Source organism: Candoia aspera, chromosome 13 (genome assembly GCF_035149785.1).
Source record: "Candoia aspera isolate rCanAsp1 chromosome 13, rCanAsp1.hap2, whole genome shotgun sequence".
Classification (NCBI taxonomy): domain Eukaryota; kingdom Metazoa; phylum Chordata; class Lepidosauria; order Squamata; family Boidae; genus Candoia; species Candoia aspera.
Genome location: NC_086165.1, coordinates 9635343 through 9658611, shown reverse-complemented (window position 1 = coordinate 9658611; position 23269 = coordinate 9635343). Strand labels below are relative to the sequence as shown.

At 39.9% G+C, this 23269-nt stretch overlaps 1 protein-coding gene across 1 annotated transcript in view; it reads left to right on the top strand.

Annotated features, from left to right (window-relative positions):
* FBN1 (fibrillin 1) overlaps positions 1-23269 on the top strand; it is a 173034-nt gene that overhangs the window by 104012 nt on the left and 45753 nt on the right. The window contains exons 24-33 of the mRNA XM_063314449.1: positions 1086-1313; positions 2821-2946; positions 5504-5632; positions 7865-7990; positions 9927-10052; positions 11244-11366; positions 13192-13317; positions 14670-14795; positions 20135-20257; positions 22761-22883. Of these exons, the coding sequence (XP_063170519.1) occupies positions 1086-1313; positions 2821-2946; positions 5504-5632; positions 7865-7990; positions 9927-10052; positions 11244-11366; positions 13192-13317; positions 14670-14795; positions 20135-20257; positions 22761-22883 (1356 nt within the window). The remainder of the gene's footprint in view (positions 1-1085; positions 1314-2820; positions 2947-5503; positions 5633-7864; positions 7991-9926; positions 10053-11243; positions 11367-13191; positions 13318-14669; positions 14796-20134; positions 20258-22760; positions 22884-23269) is intronic.

The following is a 23269-nucleotide window of genomic DNA, read 5'->3' as shown; positions in this document are numbered from 1 at the left end:
GCTGTCCACCATGTGAGAAAATGATGAAAGCAGATCTTCTTCTCAGTTCTCTGCTTTCAGTGGGTCTTTGGGGAGAGGAGAATATTTAGCATGAGGGATGGCTGTACTTTGTGCTTCTGGTTGTGGCTTGTTGAGTCTCATCAATGCTGGTCCTGATACATTCGCTCTTCTAATCTTCAGAAACTTTTAGAGTTGGGGTAGCCAGCTAGACATGACATAATTAACTAGGTTACGGTTTCAAAAATGTTTAGAAGATATTATCTTTGTCTACAGTAAAATGATAATGGTTCCCGAATAAAATTGTTAGCAGTTGTGCTGCAAAGGGAACTTTCTTGTTATTCACAAAGTAATTTGTGATGCTCTAATTTAAATGAGCTTAAGATTTGAAAGAAGAATATTTCTTCTTTGATTGCAGTTGTTTTTTTAGCTCTTATATACCAGAAGTGTAGAAGCAGTTGAAAAGAATGTAATGGTAGAGGGATTTGGGAAGGAAATAAGAGAAAAGTAATATGCATAGCCAACTAAAGGCACCTGGTAAGACAAATATAGAAGCCATTCTTAGCACCCCATTTTATTCCAAATGGACAGGGGCAGTCATTTATTCCCTTAGAAAAAAGTACTGCAGATGAGTCCTCTTCATGGGGGAGGCAAAGCATGTCCATGACATGATAGGGTTCAAACATCCTTAGCCCTAATTTGGTCTGTTTCATTTTGGATCTGTATGTTGTGTGAACCTAACCATTGAGTCTTGAAGATCATAGTTTATGGTTTTGCAGGTTGCATGAAGCCAATTATTTATAGTTTATTTGACCAAGGTTTGAATAAAACATAGCTTAAATGTGCAATGACTGATTTTTAATTTCTGCTAAGAGAAAGATAGTGGAAGGAGACATAAGAATATACATTGTACAGCTTTGGGGTATTAGCAATGCATGGCTTTCTATATTCATTCTCTGCCTCTCTCCACCCCTCCCCACCCCCTTTATACTATATTGAGCTTTACATTGATTTTCCAGATTATTCTGTTTCCTTGTTCCTCTGCTATACCCATTTTCATTTATGGATTGCTAAATAACCACCAACAGATATTCGCTTGGAGACATGCTATTTGAAACATGATGATGAAGACTGCACATCACCAGTCGGAGGGCGACACCGGCTAGATTCTTGCTGCTGTTCTGTTGGAGCCGCCTGGGGACCTGACTGTGATGAATGTCCTGTAAAGTCCACCCCTGAATATGAAGCCCTTTGCCCAAGAGGACCAGGATTTTTTACCCGAGGAGAGATTATAAATGGGAAGCCTTTCTATAAAGGTGTGGTAAAATGGCTGCTGATGCAAAGAAGTGTTTTGATGAATGCATTTGTTTAGTTTCTCGTTCCATCCTTAGAGGCAAATTGCATGGTAAGCACCCAAGTATGATTTGGTTTGAATAAAGCTGGAAAGGAAGGCAATTTTTGTGGAAATCACAGCACAAAGGTGGGAAGATTTTCATCTTTCTTCCCAGTTCTGATCCAATGAGACTTATCCTTTCTTCAGTGCAACAGTTAGGGTTAAAGTAACAAAGCCCCATTGGAACCAAGACATAACAGATGCAAGAAGTAAGGTTTATGGACGGTCCAGAACTTGTGTTTCTCATATAAGAATAATTGCCTAGGTATAACAGTCACCATCAGTATAGAAATAAAATTGGAACTTGGCTCCCCAGTCCCAAATGCTTGTGATCAATTTCAGGTTCCCTATACTGTTAATAAGGATGTGCAAAGTGTACTATTTCAAGAATGGAATCTTCTGGTGTTCCCCAGCAATTTCTAAGTTGTGTTCCAGAATGGTACATTTAACACTTCCCTGTCTGTTGTTAATCTTACAGTAGAAGAATATTTGCAACATGTGTATGCTCTTCTCCTGTTCTGTGTTCTTCCTGGGATGTTTGGCCTAGGAAGATATGCTAGGCATTGACATACACTTGCCATCTCCATGGAGAGCAAAGAACTCAAATATACTTAAAGGTTCTTCTCTCATCTGTGTCTGCCAAGGCTGGTCATGATGGGACTTGGATAAGAATCAGAGAAGGGCGAGGACATGGTTATGAGTAATACCTTTTCTGAAACCCAAAATAACAGTTGCCGATGTGTAAGGCGCCCATCCTGATTATTTGTTTTAGCTAAACCATTCTTATTAGAATGGAATGTTATTCCAGTTAATACATTGGAAATTGGTTGCTAATAAATCTTCTAAGAATCGGTGATTGTGCCCAACGCAAATGTTATTTCCATTGAATTATCTCACTTAACTAAGCATTTATGAATCATTAATAGAAGCAGGGTGGGACATAACCTGAAGAAATTGTAGAGGTAAGATCAGAAAAGCCATACAAATATGCAAGCAAAAAAAAAAGTACTGACAGCAAAGCCCTACTGATATTAGATCAGAAGTGAAGTCCATTGGGTTTAATGATTTTACTTCCTAACAAGTATGCTTGGGATTGCAACTTATGTTTCTAACATTCATGCTACTTGATCAATGCATGTTATATGCTAGTTGGGGAGAAACTGGTGAGGATGGCTCTTCTTAAGACCAAAGGCATTGATTCTTCTTCTCCAAGGGAAGATTAGAAGTAATCTACTGCACCATGTAAAAATAACATAAAATTAATTGTAATTCCTCTTCAGATGCATAGGAGCATTACATAAACATGCTCAATTGCTGCACTTTGAATATAAAGTGGGAATATTTCATCAATTATAAAATTGTAGTTGATGTGGTTTGTGATTTATATGTACTGGATTTTGTTCTGAAAAATGACTGTATCTTGGTCTTAGATATCAACGAATGCAAAATGGTTCCAAGATTGTGCACCCATGGGAAATGCAAAAACACCATTGGTAGCTTCCGGTGTAAATGTGACAGTGGGTTTGCCCTGGATTCTGATGAGAGGAACTGTACAGGTAAATGTCTTGATTTCAGGTGATTTCTTTTCCTCAGAAATGTTTGCATGCAACCTCTAGTGAAATAGGCTATGCAGTCTTCTGCTCAAGGGCCACCCCATGATTATTCCTTAGCCAGTGAGGGATAGAGAAGCCTCACAGCATCCACAATTTTTAAATGGGGGAGGGGGGAATAACCAGCTAAACTTCCTAATGGTGGGAAGAATTAGCCCATTATCTCTTTCCTTAAAGCAGTAGGGAAATTACCTGAGGGTATTTCCAAGTTATCAACCAACCTCCATCCCTAAGTTAGATAGAAATTATTTTTTAAAAAATAAGGATGATAGAGAAATAAAGCAGATTGTTGTTGTTTATTCGTTTAGTCGCTTCTGACTCTTCGTGACTTCATGGACCAGCCCACGCCAGAGCTTCCTGTCAGTTGTCAACACCCCCAGCTCCCCCAGGGACAAGTCTGTCACCTCTAGAATATCATCCATCCACCTTGCCCTTGGTCGGCCCCTCTTCCTTTTGCCTTCCACTCTCCCTAGCATCAGCGTCTTCTCCAGGGTGTCCTGTCTTCTCATTATGTGGCCAAAGTATTTCAGTTTTGCCTTTACTATCATTCCCTCAAGTGAGCAGTCTGGCTTTATTTCCTGGAGGATGGACTGGTTTGATCTTCTTGCAGTCCAAGGCACTCTCAGAAGTTTCCTCCAACACCACAGTTCCAAAGCATCGATCTTCCTTCTCTCAGCCTTCCTTATGGTCCAGCTCTCGCAGCCATATGTTACTACGGGGAACACCACTGGTTTAACTATGCAGACCTTTGTTGTCAGTGTGATGTCTCTGCTCTTAACTATTTTATCGAGATTTGTCATTGCTCTTCTCCCAAGGATTAAGCGTCTTCTGATTTCCTGGCTGCAGTCAGCATCTGCAGTAATCTTCACACCTAGAAATACAAAGTCTTTCCCTGCTTCTACGTTTTCTTCCTCTTATTTGCCAGTTATCAATCAAGCTGGTTGCCATAATCTTGGTTTTTTTGAGGTTTAGCTGCAAGCCAGCTTTTGCACTTTCTTCTTTCACCTTCATCATAAGGCTCCTCAGTTCCTCTTTGCTTTCAGCCATCAAAGTGGTATCATCTGCATATCTGAGATTGTTAATGTTTCTTCCAGCGATTTTAACTCCAGCCTTGGATTCCTCAAGCCCAGCATGTCGCATGATGTGTTCTGCGTACAAGTTGAATAGGTAGGGTGAGAGTATACAGCCCTGCCGTACTCCTTTCCCAATCTTAAACCAGTCCGTTGTTCCATGGTCTGTTCTTACTGTTGCTACTTGGTCATTATACAGATTCTTCAGGAGGCATACAAGATGACTTGGTATCCCCATACCACTAAGAACTTGCCACAATTTGTTATGGTCCACACAGTCAAAGGCTTTAGAATAGTCAATAAAACAGAAATAGATGTTTTTCTGAAATTCCCTGGCTTTTTCCATTATCCAGTGGATATTGGCAATTTGGTCCCTCGTTCCTCTGCCTTTTCTAAACCCAGCTTGTACATCTGGCAATTCTCGCTCCATGAATTGCTGAAGTCTACCTTGCAGGATCTTGAGCATTACCTTACTGGCATTAAAGCAGATTAGGGGCTGAAATAAACTTAATAATGGTTATCCAAGGGTCCTCAACAGTGTCAGAACTGCATGTCTCTGTGCAGTGGTCAAAAGAAACCAGGAACTCTTTGGGAGCTCTTATTTATTTGGGGAAATGTGAGATAGATGATAAATATAGATTGGGGAAGCCTGATTAAAAAATGATATGAGACATCAATGACTGGAAACCCCTTATGGACATAACCCCTCTATGGCATGAGAAAGAAAATTATTTTGTGATTTATGGTTTTGATGATTAGAAAGAATAGGTTATAGAAAAGGGAATTATGATGAAATTGGAGAGAGTGGTTTGATTAGAATTGTATGTATAACTGCCGCGAAGGATATCAAAAAGCATATGCGCCTGTATGTATGTATGTGTGTGTGTGTGTGTGTGTGTGTGTGTGTGTATATATATATATATATATATATATATATACCTTCTTTTTTATGCTTTCTGTCTTTCGTTTTCTTGTTTTTTCTATCTTCTTTTTTCACACTTATCTTGCTATATTTTTTCTTCCTTTTTTCTTTCTTTGAATGTATTTCTTATTATCTATGTAAAATCTATTAATAAAAATTATTTTTAAAAAATGATATGAGGCAGAGAGCATGATGTTCATATACTTGACACCTTTGAAGATAAGTATGCATGAGTAATGAATACTCTTCTTAGGAATCAAGGAGAGGTGTCGAATGGATATATTTCCTCATTTCCAGATTAGGCAGTTTTTATCATGCCCATAATCTCACAGGTCTTTCTAGGGATAGTCAGACTTTGCCAACTATTGTGATGGTGATTTTGCCTGGAAATAAAAATGTAATAAATAATATTTGTATGATTGGGTTTTTATTTATTCATATTTTCCTTTCTAGCCAATGCTTACCATATGTATATTTGCCTTTGAAATAAGCTTAATTTCTTCTTTTGCAGATATTGACGAATGCCGCATCTCTCCTGATCTTTGTGGCCAAGGAATCTGTGTCAATACTCCAGGGGACTTCCGCTGTGAATGCTTTGAGGGCTATGAAAGTGGATTTATGATGATGAAAAACTGCATGGGTATATTATTTATGGCATATTTGCTCTGGGGCTGAAATCCAGCCTTGTGAGGTCCTTAAAGTCCAAATTACTGTAAGGGCTAGTTGGCACATGGCCTCCATTTTTACTGCAACAGCTGTGAAAAAGAATTGCATGGGAGAAAAGATTCCCTTAGATATCTACAGCTTTTGTTTCCTGTTTTTAAGGTTGATTTGGATATGCAAAACTTCATTAACCAACTCAGTTTTGCAGACCTTGGGAATTGTCTTGAACAATCAGAGATCACATGTTGGGTGTGGAATGGAAAATGATTTAAAAATTTTTAACTCTTAATATCTATTGTCTGCATTTTAGAGATTTATATTCTGGATTCAGTTTAGAAACGTAAGGACAAGGAATTGTTCTTACTTAAACTGATTTGAAGACTGGTTTGAAGTGGGAGTTTTTGTTATTTCCTGGTAATAACTGGCAGAGCCAGTTTGGTCTAGCAGTTAAGGTGCTGGGCTAGAAACCAGGAGCCTGTGAGTTCTAGTCCTGCCTTAAGCAGGAAAGCCGGCTGGGTGACCTTGGGCCAGTCCCTTTCTCTCAGCCCAACCCACCTCACAGGGTTGTGGTTGTGGTTGTGGGGAAAAGAGGAGGAGTATTAGGTATGTTCACTGCCTTGAGTTATTTATAAAAATAATAAAGGTGGGATAGAAAATAAATAAGTAAGTAAATAAGTAAATAAATCTGATCCATTTTAATAGGATCATTTCACCAGGAACAATAGTTCTTAGTAAATCTGTTTAAGATAACAAAATTGCAAATTTCATGAATGCCCTCCCTGCTGTAATTAGTTACACTTAATAAACAGCTTTTATAAATTTGCTGAGGGCTTATATTAACATGAAAATAACATATACCCCTTTCTTTAGGGAAATGTTTTCCTGTGTGTATATCACTGTAAATCTACATTTTAAAGAATTTACCCATTTCAAATGATGACATGTGCATTCCTATGGAGGTTGTTTATTCTCATTGAGAATCTGAGAGGTACATTAGTCTAAAAGAAATTTGGTGCTCCATGGGAAGCTGCCTTCATAATGAGATTGGATTCTAACCTACCCACCTCACATTCAGTCCCAACACTGAATTATCATTTTGTCAGTTATGAACAAGTAATTGTAGTTATTCTGGCTATTTAAAGAAATACATATGTTGTAGAAGAGGATCCTCTTTGGGATGGATGACTTTTAGTGCCACCCTCAAAAGGAATTATATAGCTATTCTGTCTTAACAGATTTTTTTCCCCTAGTAGCTCAGGAATCAGCAGTCTGTGGTTATTTTAGACTAGGACTCCCATCAGATGCAAAGGGGTGTAAGAGTTTAAAATAGTTTCCAACTTGCAGTAGGTAAAAAAGAGAGAAGCGTAGAGATTAGGAGACAAACAAATGGCAGATGTTGCCATGGTGCCCATTCCCACCTTTCATGTAAAATTTCAAGAACGAAACTGGAGAGATTACACAGTAGAAGGTTTGAGCTGTGCAGTTTTCTTTTAGAGATGCCATTTATTGACTTTGTAAAGCTGTACAAACTGGCTTCCCCAGTCTGTTCCCCTCCAGATCCCCAATAAATATACCTAGAAAGTATCAGATTGAGAAAAGCTGCTGTACCCTTTCTATATTGTGATCATGATGCTCAAAACTAGGCCTATGAGATCTGTTTTCTTCATCTTGGGGAGGGAATCTTGCTGATGGTACTAATGGATGAAATAATTCTCCTTTGCCTTGTTTTTTTGAGATGTTAGACGTCTGCCCAGATTCCTACCAAACACATGAAAACAAGGTCTCAGTCTGTTGCTTTGGTCCAGAATTAACTTCCAAATCTGGACAAATTCAGCAGATCTGATCTGGCTACACCTCAGCAAAAAAGGGAAACAGCCAGACAAATGCAGAATTGGAAGACTGGAAGGGGGCAGGAAGTGAAGAAACCCCTAACCGATAAAGGGAGGCATACTAGTTGTGGGGGCTCTCGGCGGGAATAGCGTTTGAGAAGAGAGATGTTCCCTTGTGGCAGGGAAGAGGAAGGAAACAGCAGCTGGAAGTTGGTTAGAATAGTTGCTGGCAGAAGAGAAAAAGATTCTTGGGGAGGAGACACAAAGCTCAAAAGAGCAAGTAAACACTCTCTCTCACGGCTGAAACTTTAGATACTGACATGCATCCCTCCTCCCCTCCCTGCACACACTCACAACCGATTTTTGTCCTTCTTTTGCAGATATTGATGAATGTGAAAGATACCCTTTGCTGTGCAGAGGGGGTGTTTGTTTAAATACTGAAGGAAGCTACAGGTGTGAATGTCCTCCAGGTCACCAGTTGGCAGCCAACATCTCTGCCTGTATAGGTATGGCAGTGTGGAAAATATACCTTCTGCATCCTGGCTTCTTTTGCAGTTACAACTTAACATGCCTCCATTTTCTTGGCATTGCCTTCTCAAACCCTGTCCTGGCAGCTTCTCAAGAGCTTTTCTTTTTAAACATCCTGAATAAGGCACGGAAAGAATGACTCATCATCCTCAGAAACAGGGCAGGCTCCCAAAATCTAGATCTGTTACTTCACCCGTGCCAGAAAATGAGTTTCGAGTAATCCTGGATCGCTATAGATTAAAACATTTACAGAAGCCAGCCAGTCCACTTTTGCTTCATAGTGGTAACTGCTTTGGGGAGCTCTTTTTAAGTGTCTCAGGCATATGCCCAATCTAGTCATAATTGATATAAGAAACCTGTAAGGGAAGTCGTCATCCTCTGTTTGACAGATAGAAGGGCTGGGTGGGAGCAATGGCAGGCAAAATAACCTGTTCACAGCCGTCTTACAGGTAGTCCTTGTTTAATGACCACTCGTTCAGCGACTGTTCAAACTTACAACAGCACTGAATGAGTGGTGTTTATGGCCAGTCCTTGAAGTTCTGGCTGTCGCAGTGTCCCTGCGGGCATGTGATTGTGATTCAGGTGCTTGGCAACTGGCTCGCACTTACGATAATCACAGCATCCTACAATCATGTGATCACCATTTGCAGCCTTCCCTGCTGGCTTCCCACAAGCAGAGTCAATGGGGACACCAGCAGGGAAAGTCACAAGTCACTCCAGCTTCCACCCTCCTCTGTCTGGCAGCAGCCAACTTTGACCTGGCTGTGCTCACTCCTCACCAGCCCCTTACCTGCCTGCCGCTGCTTGCAAGCCACCTGGGACTCACTTAATAACCCCTGATCCTCTCTTAATACGGCAACAGGGAGTGCCGGGATTGCTGTCGCTATGTGATGCAGTCACGTGATGTTGTGCTTTACGACTGCATCATTTAGTGATGGAAATTCTGGTCCCAATTACCATTGTTAAGCGAGGACTACCTACAGATCATTTGCTTACCATTGAATGAATCGTAAGACTGTGGAGGAATTTTAGGCCTGCTTGTGGTATGTTTTAAGTTCACATGAAGGCTCCCTCACCATCTAAACAATAGCATGGGTGAGCAATTGGTTTTGGTCAAGGGAGAAGCGCACTAATGTTACAATTATTATTATTTCTCTCTGTTTTTTCAAATTATTTCCGGGGTCTGAGGGACACAGCACGCCTGTGGGTGAGGTTTCCCTGAAGAGGATGGGGGCAAAACTAGTGGGCTTTACACAAAAGGGGCAGAGGCTTAACAAACCTATTTTCGGATGTTGTGCATGAGGGGAAAAAACAACTTCCCAAATGCTGTTTTGCAATCAAATTTTGGTAGTGTCATTCTGGTCGCAGAGGAGGCTGCAGCTACAGGCTGCCCATCCCAGGTGTAATTGTTTCTGTATCTAGAAGTTCAGAGTTATACAAAACACTGAACAACATAAGCCATCATAAAATCACTTCCACCCTGTATGTTTCAGTTCTGCCTGGACACTGTATGGATCCTTGAATTTCACTGACAATACACAGCTTAGCTGAGGATCAGATAAAATGTTGCTGTTTCTGCCTTTTTCTTCTTAACTTTTCTGAGTAGGATCATTAGACCGGAATTCGGCTTAAACTCCCTGGCAAAACCTGTAAATCTTGGGAAGATTTATAGCCCTCTGCAGCCAGAACTGAGTTATTGGCTCTTTCATTATTTGGGGGGCAGTGTTCGGTCCTTTTGCCTTTAATTTCATCTTCTCTTGTTGTAGCTTTTGCTGGATTATCCCTTCCTTTTTGGTTTGTCCCAGGTACTAATATAAATGTTCCTAATCTCATACCCTCCTGCCTATATGCAGTATTGTTGGAAGGCAACGGTTTGGTGATTTAAATTGCCCTCTCTCTTTGTTTTTCAAATAGACGTAGATGAATGTGACCTGGGTCTAAATCTGTGCAGAAATGGACGTTGTGTCAACCTTATTGGGAAGTATCAGTGTGCTTGTAACCCTGGATATCAGTCTACACCTGACAAACTGTATTGCGTTGGTGAGTTGGCTTCTTCTGAATCAGCTTTTTCATTCAGTGAAAAAGACATTGCTTGTCTTCCTTCACAGTTGACATAAGGTTGCATAAAGTGGGCGACTGAAACAATACGTTTGTAATTGTTCAACAATTATGGTACTAGTAGGAAAAAAGATAAAGTTTCCCTTGAGTCATAATCTACTCCTGGTGACTACATGGACATATGTGTGTAGTTTTCTTGGTAGCAACAGAAGTGATTTGCCTTCTTCTGGGATAGTTTTTATATTTTCCATTCTAACCTACAACAGGGAATTTCCTATCCCAATAGTGATCAAGTCACCCCTGTTTAGCATTTTGAATTCAGCCAAGCTAGCTGGGCACGAATCTAAGAAAAAAAAATCACATCCTCTTCAAGTCCATCTTGACTCCTGGCCATTAGGTAGACCTAATTAAAAGATAGGAGTTGACGCTGAGCCGTCTTCCCAGCCAATATCCCCTCCCTGTTTCCCAAGGACCGCCCCCCTGCCCCCTGTAATTTGAAAAGGAGAAAAGGATAGTCATTAGCAAGAATGGTTGACTGGAGACAGCGATTCCAACCTCTTGTTATATGCGTGTCTTGTGCAGTCACTGTGCTTGGGATTATTTTCTGGTGGAAAAGTTGAGAAAATTATAGATCTTCTTCCCAACAAAAATTGATCTTCTTGAGCCTCTTCTGAAAGGGAGAGAGAATTGCCTGAGGGGTAGAGCAGGAACAGCTTCACCCCTCTGTGTGTGTGTGTGTGTTTTAACTTTGGACTGTGTGAGCTTGGTGACTTCCAAGTAGCCACAATAACACTTTACAGAGCAGAGTTAATGTGGGTGCGTCTAGGTGCTACCATCATCCTTATAAAGCTGCTCTCTGACCAGCTGTGGCTTCCAAGTAATCTTCAAGATTAGCTCTTTGTCCAGTGCCTTGTGGTAATCCAGTTGAGAAATTATTAGGGTGTAGATCCCTGAAACTATGAGATTCCAGCAGTCCAGGTCAAGTCATACAAGCTTGCCACTGAGGCAACTGTGCCTCTACCCTCCAGTGACAATTCTGGGATCAAGGGGCGCCCCCAAGTTTGCCTTGATTCTAGCATATTAAGAACGTTGAAACTTCCAGAGCCTGAACATTGTTAGAAGGTGTGGTAATTACTGTAATTTATAAGACCATCTCCCTTTTTGTCTTTCCAGATATTGATGAATGCAGCATAATTAATGGTGGCTGTGACACATACTGTACCAATTCAGAAGGCAGCTATGAATGTAGCTGTAGACCAGGATTTGCTCTAATGCCAGATCACAGAACTTGCACTGGTAAAGTGAATTTGTGAAGATTTATATTACCCAGCAGTTCCTAGTGTCTTGTCCATATCTCTGACTTTCTCTGACCGTACTGTATCTTTGCTTGCCTGTTTATTCCAATGTGAGTTGTTAGTTAGTTAGTTAGTTAGTTAGTTAGTTAGTTAGTTATATTTCAAATTTCGTCACTGCCCATCTCCCTCAACAGAGTTCCATTGAAATCTGTAGTACTTATTTTCAAATAATTGTGCGTAGGATAGGAGTCCTAGTTTTAGTATGTGAAAGCTACATACCACAGGATTTACTGGATATCCAGTGTGGTGTAGTGGTTAAGATATTGGGCTAGAAGTAGGAAGACCAAGGTTCTACTCCACTGTCAACCACAGAAACTCACTAGGTGCCTTTTGTGCCAATCACTCTCTTTCAGCCCACTTACAGAGGGGTTGTTGTGGGCAAAAATAGGAGGGAATGCTTTGAGCTCCTGAATGAAAAGTGGAATATTCATCTAATTAGAATTGATAATGGAAGAAATGCCAAGCAAGCAATCACTAGTGTAAGCCAGTTTATTTTCAGTTCCGAGATTCAACTCCCCAGAATATAAAAGCTGCTTGTCAAATGGTTTTGTTGCACATTCTGGCCACCAAGAAATGGAATTAGGGTGAGATGAAAAGAGTGTCATAGTTGACCGATTGATTGATTGATTGATTGATTTTACAACAACCAGCAAAAAACAAGAATAAAAACAAAACAACCCTTCCCACCAGGCATCAGACCAACCAGTCTATTAGCCTCCTGACTCAACCACCATCCTAGCTCAGTGCTTGAGGGAAGAACCAGGTCTTCATGATCTTCCAGAAGGGAATCTCGAATCTCAGGTGGAAGGCTGCTCCAAAGGGCTGGGGCAGCTACAGGGAAGGCATGCCTCCAATCAGACGACAGCATTTAAGAGAGGGACCCGGGTTCAGAGAAGGAAAGGCATAAGAACAGAAGGGGTGAAAGTATGCATGCCAAATTTCAAGCAAGCAAATCACAAGTGTAAAGAAATGAAACATTTGTGCAAAATAAATCATTTTGTATGACTATTTACCTAAGACTCCAGATCCAAACTGTTTTAGAGTGTGATAGCATCATGTGATTAATAAATGAGCAGTAGCCAGCAAGAGATGTCTTCCATGTTGTATCTACTTACAAAAACAACTGTTAGAACACTTTCTGTTTGTTTGGTGTTAGCTACACAGAGAATGAATAATGATCATCGGTCTCTTGGATTTGTTAGTTAAAATGAGTTTTCTGCAGCTGCATTAATTCCTAAAAGCCACAATAGACTCATCTTTTGATGAGTTACACCCTTTCCTTCCAAAGAGAAGAGATTCTCAGCCCAATTCTTTGTTTTGCAAACATTTCTTTTGAGTAACTAAGCGAAGTTTTGGATATTAAGCTAGCATGTGGTGACCTTGACAGGGAAAATCCTGAGAACTTTTACAAGGGATTCAAAAGCACTCTGAGTTAAAATGGAAAAAAAAATAGAGATCTTAATACCTGCACAAGATGGAATTTGTAGTATCTTATGTCAGTCCACAATCATTAACAATAAGCTCTGGTCTAGAGGAAGTTGTACATATCAAGTAGTGCAGGGTGAATTCAAGCAGAAAGAGGACATGCAGAATTGACATGGGTGTTTTTATAAAATATTATAGGCCAAAAGAAATTGTATGGACTTTCCTAGGTTGATAGATGTAAAGGAAGACAGGGTTCTTCTTGTGCAATTGTCATTCAGTTGTGAGACAGAAAGAAAGCAGAAAATTAACTGTTAATATCTATTTGTGACTTTTTCTTTTAGATATTGATGAGTGTGAAAACAATCCTAACATCTGCGATGGTGGTCAGTGCACTAACATCCCTGGAGAATACAGGTGTCTTTGCTATGATGGCTTCATGACATCAGAGGACATGAAGACTTGCTTAGGCAAGTGAAACATCTGTTATCCTAATCTTGTTGACATTCAGTCTGTCTTGTGATGGAAACAGAGAAAGAATGATTCATTTCCAAAGTGAGGCAAGAGCAAGTCTTCATAGAAAGCCAGGCATGGCCTGTGGTGCTGGACAAGGATCAGGCAGGAAGGTCTGAGCTGAGGTCCACATTCTTCCGTAGAAAATCACTGTGACTCAGACCAGCCATTCTCTTTCACCCAGTCTAACATGCAGTGTTGCTAACTGGGAGCATGTGGAAAGTGTGGTATGTATGCTGTCTTTTGCTTCTGGAGCAAAGGCAGGATGGAAACCTAACAAATAACTGAATGGTTTTATCCAGATGGTGTTGGACTTCCCAAATGTCCAGGAAGCAGGTCCTATGTTGGTTGGGAATTCTGGGATTTGTAATCCAACACATCTGCCAAGTGCTAGCTTAGAAAAAGGGGCTGAATCAGTTTGTTTTGCCACCCCATATCAACACTTCACTTAACATAGATCATTTTATTTGAGGATTATGTTTTAGTGGTATCTCAAAAAGTCTCTTCCTTTAACTGAATACAGAAACATATCTATTATTTTGGTAATAAAATTATTAAAGGCATCTCAGATAATCCCACACTGACACATATGTAGACTTTCTGCATGTTATCCCTGTCTGTGAATGAGAATGAAATCTGGAGAATCTACTGTTTTTTTCTAAAAGAAGCATCTAGGATAATGTAAGGCAAGCGAAGAAATACTTGTTTTAAAGTGAGTCTTCAGAGGTGGAGAGTTATAAAGGGAACAGGAAGTTCCAATTTTTAGATTTTTAGTGCAGAATACTTAGAGCTTGTAACTGTCCTTCTGTAAACACAAATACAGTATGTTCTGAATGTACTAGAAAATCATATAATGTATTTGTGTGCTATTAGAAAATTTGAGCTCATCATATATGGAAATTATGAAAAGTTAGCATAGGGAACACTGTGTATGCCTACAAACATAGTGGAGTTGGATCCTTAGAACACATTAATATTATCCAGGCATGACTGAACAGTACAAAATTCTTAGGGGTCATTAATACACAGTGACAGCCTACTCTTTTGAGATTGCTTTCAAAGAGTGAAAACAATTATGATCTAAATTCAACAAATGCTGTCTTGTTAATACACTCAGGGACAGAACTCAGCATCCGTAGGGGACCTAAGTTCCAGCTTTTACCCAATACTAAACAATCTTATTTCCAAAGTCATAGTTTTTTTCTTGCCAAAATTATAAAACTCCTTCTTTGTTAATAATACTTTGTTTCAATACGTAGTCAAACATTAATCACATTTTATAACTAATAAAACTCTTTTCCCTCTCCAGATGTTAATGAATGTGATCTGAACCCAAACATCTGCCTGAGTGGAAGCTGCGAGAATACAAAAGGTTCTTTTATCTGTCACTGTGATATAGGGTATTCTGGAAAGAAAGGAACAACTGGTTGTACAGGTAGGCTTTATGTATGTGGGTGTGACTGTCTATTCTTTAAATGATAATGCATTCTATATTTTTAAGCTCTCATGTACATTAATTTAGTAACACCTGTCACAGTAGGATTAATTTAAGATGAACTGGATTGCAGAAGACCCAATTTTTGCCTTTGGTAGTTGAAACTTAATTAATCAGTTACTCAACACTTCATCTATTTTCCTTCTATCTACATAGTCTTTATTTCTGTAATATAATTTTCACAGTATTCTTTTTTTTGCTCTTTGATAAACCCAGAAGAGAGGATTCAGGAGTATCTGCAGGGTGTGATCAAAAAAGTGAAAATGTTGGCTACAGTAGTGTGGTCAAAGCTGTACCTATTTTTAAATGTGCATCATTAAAGATGCACGAACATGATCCCTTGCTTTTCTTGTCTTCAAAATTCTTGAAAATTGCTTGAAATAGTCTGGGTTATATTTCCTACACTTTTCTTTTGAAGGATGAAATAATATGTGTACATGTGTCTGAATAATAAAAGATAAACCTACTAAAAGTTGGAATCAAAGATCCTACTTCTAAAAAGTTTGAATCTAATAATTTAAAACATTTGGAGTAATAAAATGGACTGATGGTATAGAGTTGCCATGTTACTGTCCCAGTTATGTTAAATTTGCTAATGCTTGCCATTTGCTCAGAATGAGCTATCAAAATGCATTTTCAAAGTGGCAGCATACAAATCCTTAAATGAATTATATCAAGATATATTAACAAAACCAAAATGTACACAATCTTTATATTATTTGCCAGCCAAAAGGACTGAAATTTTAAAAAGCTTGAAAATCCATCACACAAATAAAGTGCATTATTTAAACCAAGCTCTTTCACATCATAACTGTTGCTCAAAATATAAATAGAAATGTGTATTTTTATAATTTTTTTTATTAGAGATTTAGAACAAATATATTTTGTAGACTCGGGTTAGAGAAATGAATAAGCGAGTAATCCCCTTTGTTAGGAAACGAGTAAATGTTGTAGACCAAGTATCAAACGTATTTGAAGGTCATGCATTCGTGCGCTATGTTTTTCTAAGTATACAAAGTGATTTTTACTCTTGGGCCATCCTTCCAGCATTCTGTAAGTCAGTCTACACAGTTTTTAGAAGAGAAAACCCTCAACATACAAGTCTTTTGGAGCATGTATCTTTTTGGACAGTGGACATATTATATTTGAACACCACTGTTTTTCGCTTGTTCTAGGTCAGAAGAGGGGGTACCTGTAGCCCATTAGATGTTGCAGATCTGCAGTTCCTAGCAACCCTCTCCACTGGCCATATTGATTGAGGCTATAATCTCTGGAGATCCAGCCTTGTTCTAAAATAAGAGTAAAGGACTGGCTAAACTGCACCTCCCAGTTTTAAGAAGGTTTACTGTAGCATACAGTGACCATTTTAATATTTCATCTGTACGATTCCTGTAATTTCTTGGTGGCTCTCACTCTAAATGCTGATATTTTTCATACAATTGCATTAGTACGGAATTCAGAACTAATACAGGATTCGGCATCCAGGATGGTCTCTGGAGGACCTCAAAGAGGACATTTGCACATTATACCTCTGCTGGAAACAGTTAACTCTGGTTGCCATTTTTTCCCCCAAGCAAGATACTTAGTGTTGGTTTATGTATTTTTATTTATTGATCAAATTCATACAGCCACCCATTTGCTAAGCAATCCTGGCTGTTGCCATTAAAGCCTATATAGCTTTGGTCCAGGATACTGTGAGAAAGTTGTCTTTGGAATTATCCCTTACTTTGAGGCATCTAAGAAGGCTTGCCACCCATCGCCATGGGCTGGTCTGCAATCTTCGAGTGGAGGAGACTGACCCCAAGGGTTTGTAATCATTGCTGATTATGATTTTCGGTGTCACTCTTGTTTTATGCTTTCATCACAAACCAGTATGGTTGTCAGCAGTATAACAAGTCTAATAAATAACTGCAATTATTTAAATATTGTGTTCATATTTGGCTGCCTGTCTACGTGTGTGTGCATGTGTGCCCCTTTTAGTGGTCATCTGAACATGAACAGAATATTTGCAGCTGCCCTTGGAAAGAGGACAGCAGAGGAGAGAGATCATGCTTTCATCCCAGTTGTCCAAATTCCTTTGTTAAAATGTCATAAAGCAACATGTCTGCAGCCTGTTTCATTGCTCCGACAAAATGCCAAAAGCTGCTTCTGATTCCCCAATGGGAGACCCCCAAAACATGATGTTAAGTGACGGTATTTTAAAGAGTAAGCCCTTCTGTTGAACTGCTTGACCGAAGGGAATGGATTCTTTTCTTCTTGCTGATGTGCCAAAGTGTTCAACTCTTCTTTTAAGAATTGCAGAAATGTTCACACAACTTGGTGGAGCAGGCTCTTTCTTTCATGGAACAATTGCATAACACCCTGGGAGTTTGCTTGTAGTCGCATCTACATATTTCATTCCCCTTGTCATTACTGATTGTTTCCATTTTAACAAGTAAACAACTTTTTTCCTCCTCACCCCCAGTCGTTCAACTGTGTGCATAATCCACCCACTGACATGCAGTTGCATTCCACACAGATGTTAATCTTTTTTTTTGTGGCTTCCATTCTTAATAAGTATGTGGACAGAGTTTAGGGAAATACTTTATTTTATGCAAAGATATAGATTACTTATGACAGACTATCTGGGCTGCATTCATGCTGCCATGTTCAATTATCTGAAATGGAAAGTGAACTGGGTCAGCTAAGGTATGTGCATATTGCATGAATTAGGAATACAACAAGTCAGAGGCTGGGGGCAGGAAGCTGAAAGAAGTACTGTAGAAAAACGGTGTCCCAAGTTTAGCTTGTATGTCATCTGAGCTTCTAATGCCTTGTATTAAGCATATCGGATGTCTTCTGAGTTCTTCCAACTCTCCTTTGCCAAATTACAAGAATGTGATTATGATCTTACAGGTCTGCTGTAAGAACTAATTTATTGGCTCTTCATGAGATACCTAATGGAAATGCTACAAAATGCATACAAAATAATCCCAAACCCAGCTCTTTTAAGAATCTCCTAGGAAAACTACCTAACATTAGGATATCTTTTCTGGCAGCCATTCCCAAACTCTCAGAAAAAGGTTCTTTCCCCCAACTTGGGACCTACTCATTTTATCCGGCAATTGAACTTAAAACCTTCTTCTGAATGGTCCTTTCCCAAAGAGAATCCATTTATCCATCCTCCCCAAGATTTTTCAAGTTGTATGTTAAATGGCAACATTTGGCTGAGACTGTTTTTTGGCTTGGCTACAAAAACATCCACATCTGTTAAATAAATCTCTTCAAGTCAAGACAGATCCTGCCCCAGTTGGGAATTCCACAGATCTTATGGGGCAGCAATACCCAGAATTGTATTTGGACCAGTTAATTGACCAAGTCATAAGATCCCCTAGGTAACTGATTTGTCCTGGGCACTATCAATCATTTGGGAAGTGGCCATTTTTTGAGTCCTCCAACTGCAGCAAAGAAAACTGGAAAGTTATCACTTTCTAGGGATTTTTCTTTTTCTCCTGACGAGAGTGGAAAAAATACCTGCAGTGTCATGACTGGGATTGACGCTACCTTGGGTAGAGTGGCGAGGTTTGCCCACCCCATCCTCTTTCCTCCCACAGGGAACAAAATGTAAGAAAGAGACAAAGAGGTTAGAGAAGCCTCATTTTTGCACAGCCTCTCAAAGACTTCTCACCGTCAGAAGTGGGAAAAAGAGTTATCCTCAGACAGTTCACCCAATGTGGTTTTAACAGTGATAGACCAAACCTGGATTCTCGGGTAGGTGGCTCAGGTCGACTCAGCCTTCCATCCTTCCGAGGTTGGTAAAATGAGCGCCCAGCTTGCTGGGGAAGGTGACAGCTGGGGAGGGCAATGGCAAACCACCCCGCTATCTTCTGCCAAGAAAACTTCACAAAAGCGGCGTCCCCCAAAGGGTCAGACATGACTCGGTGCTTGCACAGGGGACCTTTCATCACAGACCAAACCTGCCTTGGGATTCTTTAAAGGAGAATGTTGGCATGACACCCTAACTCCTTCTTTTATCCAGTTAAATGTGGATAAACCACACAGGACCAGTGGGTGTCATTTTCATGAGTATGAGGTTGTGCAATGAGAGGATCAGGGTCTGCTTCAGCTGGGTGACGTGTGGGTGTCTGTGTCAGTAACCCGTTTCACAGTTTCTGCAGAAGTACTAAAAGGAAGTGTAAGTGGCACATACTGAATTTTCTCCTTGATACCAAGTTATATACAATTCTTCCTTGAAAATTTTGTTTTTGCTCGTTGGTTCAATAAAGCTCAGCTGACTGCTGTCTCAAGTGAACGACTGTAAAGGAGGAAGGGGTGGTGTTTCTTAACACTTTCCTCTCAAATGTCTTTTCTGCTTCGAACATTGCCCCTCCCCAGTTGATCTTCCCAAAGGGGAAAAGATACAATCATCTACATCTTTTTTAGATTAAAATGTCTCTAGTGTGCAAACTCACACTTTTGCATGCCCACCTTTAACCATTCTAAAACTGGATGGAATTGTGGCTGAAACCAATGATTCAGGCAACTATACTTCCTATTAGCATGCTGTCAAGTGGCCTGAAAAATAGAGCAAACCGTTTGCATCATGGTAATGGAAGTTGCTTAAATAGATAAGAAGACATTTGTGCTAGTGGTAAGAAGAAGTAAGAAAAACATAGGCTGTAGGGGCTGCCTTAGACTGGAATATTTGTTTTTCTTGGCTAGCGATAGCTTCATACTCAAAGGAAAAGTTTGTTGAGAAACAAGATTGGAGGAGAGAGGGCCGACAGAGAAAATGTTTATGCAGCCTTGACACCATTCTCCCCCCTACCTTTTTTGGGGGGCCTTTCGTTAATTCAACGAATATATTGTTCTCCTTTGGAGTCAGCTTCGGGTATCTTCAGTCATGCTGAGCGGCAGGCTACTTCATAGTGATGGTACAAAGACCTCAGAGACCAGATAGGCCAACAAAGGCTGTTTTTGTCATGCTGTAGAGTTGAAATACATTTTTATTTGGATTTGAATAATCAGGAGATGAAGTCAGTCGTTTGAAAGCCACTACTAAATTCCTCTTACCCCTTCAGTGAAACTTGATCCATACACTTCACAATCTCTGAGGGATTTTTTTTTTTTTTCTGTTGCAGGTATAATTCTTGCTTGTATTTGCACTCACAATTTTGTCTACTCCTTCCCACACAATCAAGAAATTGAGGGTTGGGGGGAAGCATTTGCCCTGAGATATTTATGTAAAGGAGGAAACGTAAGTGCATTGCAGTTTATGTATTTGTTCATTCTCTCTACAGATATAAATGAGTGTGAAATTGGAGCGGATAACTGTGACCGGAATGCTGATTGTACAAACACAGCTGGTAGCTTTAAATGTAGCTGCAAAGTAGGCTGGCTTGGTGATGGGATCAAATGTGTAGGTGAGTTTGGGTATCTCTACCTCTCTCCTCCTTCCACACACACTATCTGGGTCAGACTTTAATAATACTGAAATAAATTGTAATCAGATCAAACGGTTTCATAGACTTATATCTCTTTCCTGTGGAATGAAAGATCTATTTGTTATCTAAAAGTGACTCTTTAAGTATTAAATCCAACCCTGTGCATCAAAATATACACTTCTGCTGCCTTTCGCAGATGTTTACCTAGCTTTTCTTGAAAACTTGTAGGAAAGGAAGTGATCCTTTCTTAAGTCTCCTGTATTGTTGCCCAGATGTTTCTAAAATAATCATTTTATTCTTTAAGTAATCTAAAATTATTTCCACTTTCCTTTCTGGAACCTAAACAATTTGACCCAGTTCTTATTTATAAGATTTGTGAAATAATAGGCAGCATAGTAGCATTTACTTACACTGAATCTATTTCCACTAGCTTCTTCTTGGGTTTAAATTCTTGGTATACTAATAGTAACATTTGTATATCATTCTGTACCATTTTTTGTGACGGACTGATTGATGCAGTAACTGATATTCCCTACTTTAACTGTTTTTTTAAAACATTAGTTAGATTTGGCATATTTCGGTAAAATTCACTGTTGGGACAAGATTCAAGAGAAATCCTCTTGTAGGCCATAGCCTGAAAAGTGGGTTAGGCTTCTTTCTCAATTTTGCATGCCCCTTGGCAAAGCACAGTGGGACGCGGTGGCGCTGAGGGTTAAACCGCTGAGCTGTCGATCGGAAGGTCGGCGGTTCGAAACCGCGCGGCGGGGTGAGCTCCCGTTGCTAGTCCCAGCTCCTGCACACCAAGCAGTTCGAAAACATGCAAATGTGAGTAGATTAATTGGTACCGCTTCGGCGGGAAGGTAACGGCGTTCCGTGTCGTCATGCTGGCCACATGACCCGGAAGTGTCTATGACAACGCCGGCTCTTTGGCTTTGAAACGGAGATGAGCACCGCCCCCTAGAGTCGGACACGACTGGACTTTATGTCAAGAGAAACCTTTACCTTTACCTTACTGGCAAAGCACATTTGAAAATCTACCTTAAAATAGATATTTTATGGGAACACCAGTGGACCTTCTGTACTTAAAAAGCTTTTAATATTCCAATCATATCCACTATTAAATGTTGCTTAAATGATCTTTAGCTCTCTGTATCTAATAATCTTCCCAAGTTCTAAAGCAAGATAGAGGAGTGAGGGGTGTGGATTTCCAGACATTGTTGGGCTTCGGCTCCTATCAATCTGCAAACATGAGCATGGCCAGAAGTGATGAGGGGTACTCTTAAAGGTAAAGGTAAAGGTTTCCCTTGACGTAAAGTCCAGTCGTGTCCGACTCTAGGGGGCGGTGCTCATCTCCGTTTCTAAGCCTTAGAGCCGGCGTTGTCCGTAGACACTTCCGGGTCATGTGGCCAGCATGACGACACGGAACGCCGTTACCTTCCCGCTGAAGCGGTACCAATTAATCTACTCACATTTTGCATGTTTTTGAACTGCTAGGTGAGCAGGAGCTGGGACTAGCAACGGGAGCTCACCCCGCCGCGCGGTTTCGAACCGCCGACCTTCTGATCGGCAGCTCAGCGGTTTAACCCGCAGCGCCACCGCGTCCCTCTTACTCTTACTCTTACATTTTATTTAGGCATAATGCCTGGGTACGCTTCAAGAATCATTTAGAAGAACTGCTTCAACTGCTGCTCCATTGTTCATGCATTCCCTCCTTTTTCATCTGAGCCCAAAAAGAAAATGCAGCTGATTTAAGAGGACCACTGACTTTAGAGAGTTGACTCCTTAAAGCAAGGCACACATTTTTGGGGCTTTGATGAAGAGACAAGAACTGCCCTCCACCCATGACCTCCAAAGTACTTCTTCTGGATCATTTTCAAAGGATCTATACAAATGTATTTATTTTAAAACATGTATGATCTCTCCTAGCGATAAGGAAGTCTTAAAATAAAGCCAGTAATTTAACAATTTAAAAAAAATGGAAGCAGCGGTGAAAAACGATATAAACCTCAAGAGAAGCTGTTAATAGAGATGTAAATAGCTGATTAAAACTATATATTTAATAACATCCTAAGGAAGGAGGACTTTATGGGTTTCTTTAGCAAGGAGGTAAGATGGTTCTTCCAGAAACAGGAGTTCTAGAGAGCCACAGGTTCCCAATCCCTAGCTTCATCCTCATGTTATGAAATGAATAGTATTTGCTTCTGAATTCTTAGAATGATGTTTCTGCAAGTGCATCTTCAGATAGTAACTTACCTCCTTTTTTGTTCTTAGCTCCATCAGCCTCGTTTTAGCATTTTCTCATTCTGCAAATTTCAGAGTTATTTCGGGTAGCGGTTTTGCCCACAAATTGTCTACAGTCCTTTGTGTCACAGATTTAATATTACTAGAGTTTTCCTTTGCTCTTTAAGCTTCTGTACGGATTATCTTCTGCACAGATAACTGGAGATGTTTATCTTATTAATGCAGTTTTTTTCCTCTTCAGATCTGGATGAATGTTCCAATGGAACCCACCAGTGCAGTCCACATGCTGATTGCAAGAACACTGCAGGATCATATCGTTGCTTATGTAAAGAAGGGTATAGTGGGAATGGCTTCACGTGTATAGGTGAGATTTTTGGGGAGGATGACCTGTTTTGACTGATACCATGTCTTCCCAGGTCTCAGACAGAAGTTTTTCACACTGTATGCTACTTAATCTTAAAACAAAACAAAACAAAAACAAAGAACAACCCTGGAGAAACTGATATTAAATTTTGGACTCTCGGCATGTAAAAACTTGGATTTTCTTATAGTTTTTTTTTTTACAGATAGAATATAAGGTCAAATTTCAAATGAGATCTGATTTTATTTGTATTTGGCATTAATGATAACCAGATGTTTATGACTGGTGTTTTGTTCTGAAACTTTGTATGATAGTAACAGATCTTATTTCCTAATTTCTGTTCTGAATTATTTTGACCTTCAGAGTTAGCAAACATACTATAATTTTTA